The 13,358-nt window shown below is 42.6% G+C and overlaps 1 protein-coding gene across 1 annotated transcript in view; it reads left to right on the top strand.

Annotated features, from left to right (window-relative positions):
• Window positions 1-3,861: 3,861 nt before the first annotated feature.
• The window catches only part of mmaa (metabolism of cobalamin associated A), a 39,711-nt gene continuing 30,214 nt past the window's right edge, over window positions 3,862-13,358 (top strand). The window contains exons 1-2 of the mRNA XM_078212269.1: window positions 3,862-4,562; window positions 8,157-8,279. Coding sequence (XP_078068395.1) covers window positions 4,136-4,562; window positions 8,157-8,279 — 550 coding nt within the window. The 5' untranslated portion in view covers window positions 3,862-4,135. The remainder of the gene's footprint in view (window positions 4,563-8,156; window positions 8,280-13,358) is intronic.

The raw sequence follows: 13,358 nt of genomic DNA, 5'->3' as shown, positions 1-13,358 counted from the left end.
GAAATCATAGAATGATTACTGCACAGGAGGCTATTTGACCTGTGTGCTTGTGCCGAGTCTCTGCAAGAGCAACTTAGCCAATTCAACTCCCCTTTCCCTGTGGTCCTGCAACTTTCTTCTTTGAGTGCTTATCCAATTCCCTATTGAAAGCCATAATTGAATCTTCCTCCGACACATTCTCAGGCAGAGCATTCCAGATCCTAACCACTCTTTTCCCTCCTGTCATCTTTAATTCTTTTGTCAATCACTTTAAATCAATGTCCTCTGATTCGCAACCCTTCTGTCATTGGAAACTTATTCTCTATCTATTCTGCCAGATCCCCTAGTGATTTTGAACACTTCTATCAAATCTCCTCTCGTTCTCTCTTAAGGACAACCCCAGCTTTCTTGTAAATCTTTAATGCCCCTCTTTGGGGCAATGGTGGTGTAGTCATAATGTCACTGGACTAGAAGCCCAAGCTAATGCTGTGGGACATGGGCTTAAATCCCATCCTAGCAGCTGGGAGAATTATAAATTCAATTAATTAATAAATCTGAAATTGAAAGTAATGGTGACCACAAAACTATCAATTGTTGTAAACACCACCTTGAAAAGAAAATGTATTTTTGGGAAGGAAATCTGCTGTCTTTACCTGGTAAGGCCTATATGTGACACCAGACTCACCATATGTGGTTGACTCATAACTGCCCACTGAAACAACCTGGCAAGCCAATCTTCAAGGGCAATTAGGGATGAGGTTCTTTCCCTCAAATTTCACAGAAGGGGAGTGATGCCCCTCACCTGATGAAGGGGTTGTGCTCCGAAAGCTCATGCTACCAAATAAACTTGTTGGACTTTAACCTGGTGTTGTGAGACTTCTTACTGTGCCCACCCCAGTCCAACGCCGGCATCGCCACTTCATAGTTTCCAGCTTGTCTATTCGAAGGTGGTTTTTTCACTTTGTTGGCGACTGATAGGTGCATTCGTCAGTCCATCAGCAACCAATGCACTGAGAAGCTGACCTCTGAATGGATGAGCTAGAATAGAGGCAAATTCAGTCAACAGCAGAGTCAGACTGAGAGCAAAGGTGGAGTGAGGTGGCCTAAGTCCAGGGGTGGCAGAACAGAGGCTGACTCTAGGGCCTGGCCAAGAACAGAGGCTAGGGGGGATGAGGATATGGGGGGGTGGGGTCTTGCAGCCAGGGGCCATGGCGCAGGAGAGAAGTGTCAGTGAAAGAGAAGTGAAAGTGTGCATGTGTTTGTGTGTAGAAGAGAGGGGAACGTGCGTGCACGCGCGCTTCTTTTGGGTGCGAGTTTGTGTGTTCGTGCGTGTGTCTGATATGAGAATCCACCTCTCCAGCAGCACTCCGAATATTGGAGATAATACATTTAGTTCTCTCTTCCAAATCATTAATATATGTGAATAGTTGGGGTCCTAGCACAGATTCCTGTGGTACCCTACAAGTCACTGACTGCCAATCCAAAAAAGACCGATTTATGCCAGCCCTTTGCTTCCTATCTGCTAACCAGCTTTCTATCCATCTCAAGACACAACCCGCAATCTCATGCACTTTAGCTTTACATAGTATGCTATGTGAGACCTTGTCGAAAGTCTTCTGAAATAAACCACATCCGCCAGTTCTCCTTGGTCAACTCTACTAGTTACATCCTCAAAGAATTCCAATAGATTCGTCAAGCATGATTTCCCTATTGTAAATCCATGCTGAATTTGTCTGATTATACCACTGCTTTCCAAACGCTGAGGTATGAATTCCTTGATAATGGACTATAGCAACTTCCCCAGTACTGATGTTAGGCTCACTAGTCTATAATTTCCTGTTTTTTCTCTACCTCCCTCTTTGAATAGCAGGCTTACATTAGCTACCCTCCAATCTATAAAAACTAGTCCAGAGTCCAAAGAATTTTGGAAAATACCACCAATGGATCTGCTATTTTAGGGCCACTTCCTTAAGTACTCTGGAATGAAGATTATCAGGCCTTAAGGATTTATCCACCTTCAATCTCATCAATTTGCCCAAAATCATTTCTCCATTAATACTTGACCTCATCCTCACCAACGCGCCTGCCGCAGAGGTATCTGTCCATAATAATATTGGTAGGAGTGACCACCACACAATCCTTGTAGAGACAATGTTCCATCTTCACATTGAGGATATCCTCAATTGTGTTTTGATTCACTACAGTGCTAAATGGGTTGGATTTCAAACAGATCCAGCAACTCAAAACTGGGCATCCTTCAGGTGCTTTGGCCCATCAGCAGCAGCAGAATTGTACTCAACCACAATCTGTAACCTCATGGTCCTGCATATCCCCCACTTTACCGTTACCACCAAGCCAGGGGATCAACCCTGGTTCAATGCCAGGAGCAACACCTAAAATGAGGCGTCAACCTGCTGAAACTACAACACAGGACTACCTGTGTGCCAAACAGCATAAGCAACAAGTAATAGACAGAGCTAACCAATGGATCAGATCTAAGTTCTGCAGTTCTGTCACATCCAGTTAAACAATTCACTGGAGAGAGGACTCCAGAAATATCCCATCCTCATTGATGGCGGACCCAGCACTTCAGTGCAAAAGCTATGGCTGAAGCACTCACAACAATGTTCAATCAGAAGTGCCATGATTAGGAGTTCATGATTAATTTCAGCTTCATCCAGAGATCCGCAGTATCCCTTCCACAAATATTCACTCTCTCCACCACCGACAAACTGTAGCAGCAGTGTGTAGATTCAAGGTGCACTGCAGGAACTCACCAAGGCTCCTTTGGCAGCAACTTCCAAACCCATGATCTCTACCTTCTGCAAGGACAAGGGCAGCAGACACCTGGGAACACCAGCAACTGGAAGTTCCTCTCCAAGTTATTCACTATCTTGACTGGGAAATATATCGCAGTTCCTTCACTGTCACTGGGTCAAAATCCTGGATCCTTCCCTAACAGCTTTGGGTGACTGCAGGCAGCTTATAACAACCTTCTCCAGGGCAGTTAGGGTTGAGTAATAAATACTGGCCTAGCCAGCGAAACCCAAAGCCTGTAAACATTTTTTTTAAATTTAAAAATGTGATCAGCAATCATGGGATCTCTTCTCTGTTTAGCACGAAATTAGGCCTTTTCCCCACTCAGTAGAAGTGCCCTTCCTTTTTTTATATTGGGTTTGCAAAGAGATAAGAAGCAGACAGACAAGTACAATACAATACAATGGAGCAGCCTCGCCCCCTCCAGTAAACAAAAAAAACGGTGGCACAGTGGTTAGCATTGCTGCCTCACAACGCCAGAGACCCAGGTTCGATTCACAGTTTGGGTCACTGTCTGTGCGGAATCTACACGTTCTCCCCATGTCTGCGTGGGTTTCCTCCAGGTGCTCCGGTTTCCACCTACAATCCAAAAGATGTGCTGCTTAGGTGCATTGGCTATGCTAAATTTTCCCTCAGTGTACCCAAACAGGTGCTGGAGTGTGGCAACTAGGGGATTTTCACAGTAACTTCATTGCAGTGTTAAGATAAGCCTATTTGTGACAATAATAAATATACTTTAAACCCATTCCCACCCTCCACCAACCACCGTTTCTCTCCTTTTCCTGATATCCTCCACTGCTCTGTGTTTAATTAACCACGTTTTGAGTGACGAACTGAACTGTTTTTTCGCAGTTGGCATATCGACCAAGAGAACTAGCGAACTCCTTGCTTTTGAATAGTGACAAGGATTATTTCACACCCGTTGAAAAATGTTTCAGCAGTCCCTCATTGTGACAAAAAGTTCCTGCCTACACTGCAGTGTTCACCTCTTGGAAAGGTTTGATCCACAACGTCCTCCTGAACTAACACTCTACACCATTCCACTGCCCTCTCCGCATGCGCAAAGAGAAGGGTCACCTGTGCCGGTAGCGGTGCACGCTGGGTAACACTCAGCTTAACGGCCTGTGGTGGTGTTTTCTTTCTCCGCTCATGTAATATGGCCGTGACCGAATAAGGGTTGAAAAATCAGATAACTTGAGTTAACAGCTCACATTGTTTCCTCACATCCAAGTGCACTTTGTAAATTAAAAATGAAAACTGTAGTCACGCTCTGCTAGAGCATGTTGGCGGAGAGTTAAGCCGGGTTCTGCTCGTCTCTATCTTCCTCTGAAGGATATTGATGGCGGCGCGGCTGTGGCGCTGGAGCCGTTGGTGCCTCGCGGAGCCGCCCGGTTTGAGCTCGGCGCGTTGCGGAGCCTCGCGCCTGGGCGCCGTGTCCCGGATGGGCGCCGCCGGGGGACTCCTGGAGGCTGCGCGTTGCCAGGCCGCTCGAGCGCAGCCCAGAAAGCTGAACAGCGGCTCGGCGGCGGTGCGAGAGCAGCAACTACTGACTGAAACATTGTCCGAATGGGAGAGGCGGCTACTTGACCGGCTGGTCGGCGGACTGCTAGGTGGAGAGAGGGCCTGCTTGGCGGAGGCCATTACCCTGGCGGAGTCGTCTCACAAACATAAGAAGTGCCTCGCTCAGCTGCTGCTACAGAGAGTGCTGACCTGCCAGAGGGAACGAGAAGGTCTGAATGGAGGGAAGTCGCTGTCCTTCAGAGTGGGTCAGTACCACTCTCTCACTTAAAAACCCGCAACTCGTGCCAGGTCGTACTTATAGAAATATAGATTTATGGCACAAAAAAAATCCAGTTGACTCACTGAGTATACACACGGTGAAAGGTACTAAGCCTAATCCCACTTCCCATTTCTTGTCTCGAATTTTGTAGGTTACCGCACTTTAACTGCATGTCTCAATGTTTTTAAATGCAACGACGATTTCTGCCTCTACCACCCTTTTTGGTAGCGAGTTCCCATCTTCTACCTCTGGGTGAAAAAACTTCCCAATTCCTCCAACTAATTACTTTAAATCTAAGACTTTTAGTTATTGATTGTCTGCTAATCGAAATGGGTTTTTCTGTGCACACTATCTAGGTCGCCATAACTTTGTACACCTCAGCTAAATTTCCCTTCAGCCATTTATGTTCCACACAGAAGGGAACTCCAGCTTATCCAACCTTTTAAAAAATCTCTACTCCAGTGCATTTGATAAAGTGCTGCACAACAAACTTGAGTAAAGTTATAACGTAAGGAATAAAAGGGACAGACAATAGTGACATGGATACAAAATTTGCTGAGTGGCAGGAATTTTTTTGGACTCGTTTTATAGTGGAGTATTTTGGAAGGTTTATAGTGGAGTTTGCCAGGAGTTGGTCTTATTACTCTTACTCTTCATGTTATATTAATGACCTAGACTTTAGTGTACATAACACAGTTTCAAACATGATAGATGATGTGGGTGGCACAGTGGTTAGCACTGTTGCCTCTCAGCGCCAGGGACACTGATTCAATTCCAGCCTTGGGGGACTGTCTGTGTGGAGTTTGCACGTTCTCCATGTGTTTACATGGGTTTCCTCTGGGTGCTCTGGTTTCCTCCCACAGTAAGAAGTCTCACAACACCAGGTTAAAGTCCAACAGGTTTATTTGGTAGCACAAGCCACAAGCTTTCGGAGCGCTGCCCCTTCATCAGGTGAGTGGGAGTTCAGTTCACAAACAGGGCATATAAAGACATACACTCAATTTACAAAATAATGGTTGGAATGCGAGTCTTTACAGGTAATCAAGTCTTAAAGATACAGACAATGTGAGTGGAGAGAGGGTTAAGCACAGGTTAAATAGATGTGTATTGTCTCCAGCCAGGACAGTCCAGTGTCCTGTGTCTCTCTCCACATCATTCCTCCCACAGTCCAAAGATATGCAGGTTAGGTGGATTGATCATGCTAAATTGTCTCTTAGTGTCCCAAGATGTGTAGATTAAGGGGATTGGTGAGGTAAATGTGTGTGGTCGGAGTATTGTGTTCAGTTCAGATTTGAAGGCATTAGCGAGTGTGAAGAAAAGATTCATGAAAATGATTCCAGGGATGAGGAACTTCAGTTATGTAGATTGGAGAGGTTGGAATTTTTTTCCTTGGAGAAGAGAAGACTGAGAGGGGATTTGATAAAGATAGACAAAATCATGAGGATCTGTATTGGGTATATGGGGAAAAACTGTTCCCTTCGGTGGAAGGATTGAAACAAGAGGGCACCAATTTAAAATAATTGGCAAAAGAGGAAATGGAGACATGAGGAAAAATTTGTTCATGCGAGTGTTTAGGATCTGAATGTGGTGGGGGTGAGTTCAATCAAGGCATTCAAGAGGAAATTTGATTATCTGAAAAGGAAGAGGAATTGCTCCTTCAGAGAGCCAGCACAGATACGAGGGCTGAATGACCACCTCCTGTGCTGTAACCATTCTATGATTCTGATTCTTGACAACAAATTTCTGTACCCTCTTGTTCAATTGCATCTTTCTTGTCATGTAGTGACCAGAACTGTATACAGTATTCTAACTGCCATCTAATTAGGACTCTCTAAATTTAGAAGTCCCACCCCTTTTATTTGTGGGAACTAGACCCTCTTAAGCTCCTCCTTGAATGCCTCCAATATTTCTGATGTTGGTTTACCTTCAAGTAGCTGTTTACTGTCCACTTTTGTCACATTGCATCTCAGCTTAATAAAATTGGCCTTTTCCCAATTGAAATCTTTCATTATTGATCTATATTTATTCTTTTTCACAACTATAAATCTACCTGAACTATGGCCACTACTGCCAAAATGCTCTTTCACTGAAATCCTTTCCACTCGCCCTGCTTCCTAAAAACAAAGTCCAGAATCGCCCCTTCTCACGTTGGGCTTGCTATATGCTGGCTGAAAAAGTTCTTGAATCAGTTGAAGAAGGCTGCACCCTGAATATATCTTTTGTACTGAACTTATCCCAATTCACATTATGGTGGCATGTTACAGATCACTCAGGAAGTCATAGTTGTGGCAAAATGCACTTTAACATGTATGTTGTAGTCTAGAGCTATGGATAGTAATGGTGGAGACTCAAACTTTCTTTCCATCACACGGAAAAGAAAGATGTCTGTTTGGAGGTCTATACAGTAGTGTGATACCCAGCATTATGATTGCCCCCTTTTTTCATTTTTCAATTCAATCCAAATTTGACACTTCCTCTTGTGTCACAACCCATTTTTGGCTATTATTTCTTGCTTTGCTTCAACATATTGGTTCGGACCCTTCTGAGGTGCATCCTGTCCAGATTGTCTTCCCAGAAGACTCAAGCCCTCTCTCCTGCATTGTCTCTCCAGCCACACATTCAGCTGTACCATTTGTTCACCCACCCCATTAATATTCTGCAGCTGTTTGGTGATATCCTGGACCTTGGCACAAGGGAGGCAAACACCATCCTGGAGATGAGCCTGTATATTCCCCTAACAATTGAATTTCTTGTCAATATTGCACTGCTTTCTACCCATGCCTTGCACAGCTGAGTGACTTATGATACTGTGAAGTCAGCTTTGGCTGTACTTCCCAGAGGAACCATAATGCTTGCTAGTATTCAGCAGTTTGGAGAGTGGGATGCAGTTGGATCCCTACATTCCCTGCCAAATCCTGCTTGACTGTCTGGTGGTTCCCATCCACTCTGTCTGCATACTCTTGAGCTACAGTGTACCACCTGTAGCGCTCAGCCTCACAGGTACTCCACAGTGACGCCAGCTGCTGCTCAAGCTCCAATTCCTAGAACTCAAGCTTTTCCAGTTGGCAGCACTTCCTGAGCGTGTTTACCCAGGACACACACTGGATTGAACATTTGAACAGTGTGCGCCCAGGACTGAGGTACTTTGAATGCCTCAATTTATTTCTGTTAATTATTTTAGTTTAATAAATTAGAGTCTTTTTAAAATACTTTTTTTTTTAAAAAGCTCAATCATTACTCACCGATCAGCAGCTCCCCTTGTGCTCATGTCATACTAGTTTTTTTAACCTTGCTCCTTGGTCTTAAGTTCCTTTCCTCTGGCCTCAGTGACCAGCAAGAGCTACAAAAAATTAAAATTTGTAAGTGAATGAAGCTGTGTTTATTGTTAGAGATTGATCAAGTTAGAAATTAAGCACATTTATTTTCTCCTCCCATCTTGCAAGAAGGTAACAGGTAATACCTGTCCTGGCTTTGCTTTCATGCAAGTGATAATTGGCGGTGAGGATGTCGGCTGATCAGCATGGCTCGATGTTGAAAAGTCAAGGCTTGTGGCGACTTAACGTACTTGTTTACCCTTCAGGACTGTCTGGTCCACCTGGTGCTGGGAAATCCACATTTGTTGAAATATTTGGGAAGATGCTGACAGGAGAGGGTCATAAAGTTGCTGTTCTAGCTGTTGATCCATCTTCAAAAACCTCTGGAGGTAAGTATGAAGTTTCATATGTTAATCTTGTGTGAGGGCATTCACTGAGTTGAATGAAGTGTAGACTTAATGTGGTGAAGTTCTTGTTGTAAGTGCTTCTTGTCACTAATGGAAAAAGTTCCTAATGAGGGTGTTGGAAACAGATTGAAGGATGGAGGGATTATGGAAAAATCGGTAGTTCAAGTATCTGTCAGTGTGAGTGGACATACATCCACCTGTTACTTCCTCCATTACACTATTTCCAATTAGACACAGGTCAGTATTCCATGCATTGGTTCTACCTTCCACAGACTACAATGTATGTGTAAGTCAGTGTACAAAGAGGTCTGACACGAACGATCTAAAAAGCTAAACTTCATTCTTCTCACCTACAAAGGAAAGAAGCCAACTTGCAATAAACCATGAATTTACAGCATGCAAGCACTTGCAGATTTGTCTGTATTTGGAAACAGATTGCAGCCTACACAATAGACATGAGGAATATCAAAACTGCTTCAAACGTAGTGAATACGACAAGTCAGCTATCATAAAAATGCTCAACCACCAGATCCAGTGGTTCAGCTCTTGACTTGGCTTTGCCATCATGCATTAGCATACATGATGTGTCAGAGCCATGGTGATCTGCAGTCCCCCTTAACAGCAGCCATTTCACCAGGGATATCGTACTCAAGAAATACATTACCATCCATTCTACACAGTCGCCAAACCAGCGGCAGGAATAGTTAGTACTGCTGCCTCACAGCGCCAGGGACCAGGGTTTGATTCCCGGCTTGGGTCACTGTCTATGCAGAGTCTTCACGTTCTCCCCGTTTGTGTGTTTCCTCCAAGTGCTCCGGTTTCCTCCCAAAAGATGTGCTGGTTAGGTGCATTGACAATGCTAAATTCCCCCTCAGTGTACCCGAACAGGCGCCGGAGTGTGGGAACATCAGGGGATTTTCACAGTAACTTCATTGTAGTGCTAATGTAAGCCTATTTGTGACACTAATAAATAAACTTAAATACTTAAAGAATGTTACATATATTAACTATTGCAATTACAATAGCCTGACCAATCAGCAGTAAGATTCTGTCCATATTCAAATTCGCCAAGATGTAGGGGATCTATAACTACCTCTTTTACCTGCATGAGGTATGCTGCCCAAAATGTTGAGACTATCAGTCTCCTAAGGCACTCTCAAGGTAACAACTTCGCTTTTCAGAAATAAGACGTTCAGGAAGAGTTCTTGTATGTCACAAGTATTAGAAGAACTTACACAGTATCTTATGTCCTCATGTTCCAAAGTATTTTATAATCAATGATCTATCCCTGGAATGCAGTATTGTTAGGGAACTATGACAACTCCGTATATATGCAGCAAGGTCTTGCAAACACAAACAGTCAAGTTGTGCGTAGTTGGATTCACAGGTTGCTTAAATATTGTATTGCACCAAACCCATGTAGTGTTTGAAATATACAGTGGCAAGCAATCGTAGTATGCATTATGAAGTATGAACGTGATCTTGCATGCATTATTACACAATTAACTTAAATTTGAGGAGTAGGGATTTAAACATAGTTGATGACAGATTATTTTCAATTTGATTACTTTGCTGGCTTTTAAAACCATTTACATTCAACATTTCATTGTTTGTGTAAAACTGTCCCCCCCTCCCCGATTCACTCTTCTTGCCGGCTATGGGTCTGTTGGTGCTTGATTGCCCCCCGATACCTGTCAAATAGCCATTCATGTGTGCCTTGTAAACCATAATCTGATTATAGTCTTTTAATCCTTTCCCATGAGTATCATTTGGGCTACTTAATGCATTTCATTCACACTTATTATGTAAACCAGCTTCCATAGACAAGCTCTACATAAAGTGAACTAAAACTTGACTTTGTCCATGAAGTATCTGGGAGCACTCTTGTTGTAATTTAACATGTAACACCTCCAGAGAACAATAATGTATTAACTGTCAAATCAAAATGAGAAAAGAATTCTAGAAGGAACATCAAAGCCAAAGAGAACTGCTACATTGATTTGCCAGCATGATAAGTGTAATTATTAGGATAAACTTTAGATACTGGAACCATTTTGGGGAGGCAAAGAATATTTTACATAGAATTTACAGCATAGAAACAGTTCACTGCTGGTGAAATACTCCAAGTGCTTCCTCCCACCCTAATTCATCTTACCTTATTGGTATTGCCTATTTCTTCTTTCCTTGTGTATTTGACTAGCTTCCTAGTTATTGCCCATCTGTGAGGTGTGCTATTTACCTAAACCATGTCATGTGGTTGAGAGTTGCACATTCTAACCACTTCTTAAGTGCCCTGATTTTCTTACTGGATTTATTTAATATAAATTTCATTATAAATAGTGAAGGATTTTTATAATTTTAAAATAGGGAATTACTATCTCTGGCTAGGGAGTATGTGATCAGGGATAATCAATTTAAATTGTTATTTAAGAGTGAGGAGAGAGGTTAGGAGCAGTTTCTCATATACAGAGATTTGTTAGATATCAACCTGGTGGCATACTTGCCTCTGCACCAAAAGGTTATGGATTCAAGCTCCATTCCAGAAACTTGACCACTAATCCAGGCTGATAGTTAAATCTGCTGCTATATAAATGCAAGTTTATTCTTTTTGTCTTTCGGGCATGGACAACTTTCTCATGGAATAATTAAGTTTGAAATCATTGCACCTTTTAAGATTAGATAAACAATTAAAATGGAGGAAGCTACAGCTATTGAGAAAGGGCAAGACAGTGAGATTAGTTTGGGTTGCTCCAGCAAAGTGCAACCACAAGTATGAGGGGCGACATTGGCTAGGCCAGCATTTATTTGCCATTCTGGGCGGCACGGTAGCACAGTGGTTAGCACCGCTGCTTCACAGCTCCAGAGACCTGGGTTCGATTCCCGGCTTGGGTCACTGTCTGTGTTGAGTTTGCACATTCTCCTCGTGTCTGCGTGGGTTTCCTCCAAGTGCTCCGGTTTCCTCCCACACTCCAAAGATGTGCGGATTCGGTTGATTGGCCATGCTAAATTGACCATTAGCATCAGGAGAATTAGCAGTATATAATTGCCTTTGAAAAAGTGATGGTGAGTTTCCTTCTTGAACTACTACAGTCTATGGTTTAGGGAAGGCATTCCAGGTTTTTGATCCAGTAACTGTGAAGGAACAGTGATATATTTCCAAGTCAGGATGATGAGTGGCTTGGAGGTAATCTTCCAGATGATGGTGTTCAATATGTCTGCTGTCCTTCTAGATAGTAGTGGTCATGGGTTTCGAAGGTGCCTTCCGATGACCTTTGGTGAGTTGCTGCAATGCATCTTGTAGATAGTACAGCTGCCACTGTTTCAGTGATGAAAGCTTCCTATGCTATGAGCATCTACTGTTCTTTGGAATTATTGACAAAAATGATAGTTAACAGAAATGAATTTGATTTTGCTCAGTTAATATCCTTTTTGTTTTGGAACAAAGTAGATCTTTTTCTGTCACCATTTTGCATCCAAAATCAGATTATTGACTTGTAATCACTTCAATTATTAATTGTTTTTATTTTACACTTTGGCAGGTGATGTATTTTTATTGCAATAAACTGTTGGCAGCTTATTTGGATATATCTTTGCTAGACATCCACATTTGCTTTCATTGAGTTTTGTGACTTTTTTCTCTACCTGATTCAGGGGCACCAAGGCCAAATGTAATTATACACCATTTCTTGACCAGTGTTGTAGTCTGACAGGGCTCCTGTTAAAATTGTATTTCTATACTCAGCTATTGCATCTATTATTACTTCCTTGGATGACATGACTCAGATCAGGAACTTGTCTGACAGTGCACTGTACCACTAATTGATAGAACATCCAATGCACCATATATTTGGATTACACAATACAGTTTGTCTCTTGAGGTTGTAGTATGGTAATTACATTGGGATGTTCTGGTGACATGAGAAAAAGTTGAGTTTATACAATTATCTGAAAACCAATTCAGATAATGGCCTTGTCATTACACGTAGCTGCCCTTTTTTTATTTCATGCCATGGGTTTCACAAAATTTCACAACAGGTTTTTACTGTCCAGAACTGATTTTGCCAGAAGCATGCGTTATGTCACAACTAGAGCTGATATGCTTCATGTATTTAGAGCATGATGATATTCACATTAAAATATTAATGGTTAACTTAGTTGCTGCATTGGATATTAAGTAGGCAAATATGAAAACAATTTTTCTCACAAGATTTCATAAAGAGCAAATGCGTGACATATAAATCTTTTATTGCTAGTGTTCCTGTTCTTTGAGTGTCATGGGATCCTTAATGTCCAACTTAATCAGTGAAACAGGTTGGCCGTTAATGTCCATTCTAAAGGATGCAGCAATCCTTCATTACTACACTGGACTGTAAGCGCTCAGATTTTGTGCTGAAAGAAACAACAACTTGCATTTATAGAGTGCCTTTCACATTCTTGGGATGGTCCAAAATGCTTCATAGCCATTAAAGCTCTTTTTGAAGTGTAGTCACAGTTGTAATGTAGACAAACATGGCAACATATATGTGGTAAGAAGTTTAACAACACCAGGTTAAAGTCCAACAGGTTTATTTGGTAGCAAAAGCCACACAAGTTTCAGAGCTGCAAGCCCCTTCTTCAGGTGAGTGGGAATTTTGTTCACAAACAGAGCATATAAAGACACAAACTCAATTTACATTAATAATGGTTGGAATGCGAATACTTACAACTAATCAAGTCTTTAAGAAACAAAACAATGTGAGTGGAGAGAGCATCAAGACAGGCTAAAAAGATGTGTATTGTCTCCAGACAAGACAGCCAGTGAAACTCTGTGGGGGTTACAAATAGTGTGCCATGAACCCAATATCCCGGTTGAGGCCATCCTCGTGTGTGCGGAACTTGGCTATCAGTTTCTGCTCAGCGACTCTGCGCCGTCGTGTGTCGCGAAGGCCGCCTTGGAGAACGCTTACCCGAATATCAGAGGCCGAATGCCCGTGACCGCTGAAGTGCTCCCCAACAGGAAGAGAACAGTCTTGCCTGGTGATTGTCGAGCGGTGTTCATTCATCCGTTGTCGCAGCGTCTGC

The sequence above is a fragment of the Mustelus asterias genome, chromosome 1 (genome assembly GCF_964213995.1).
Source record: "Mustelus asterias chromosome 1, sMusAst1.hap1.1, whole genome shotgun sequence".
Taxonomy (NCBI): domain Eukaryota; kingdom Metazoa; phylum Chordata; class Chondrichthyes; order Carcharhiniformes; family Triakidae; genus Mustelus; species Mustelus asterias.
The sequence above is the reverse complement of the archived record's forward strand: the minus strand, read 5'-3'. Positions and strand labels throughout refer to the sequence as shown.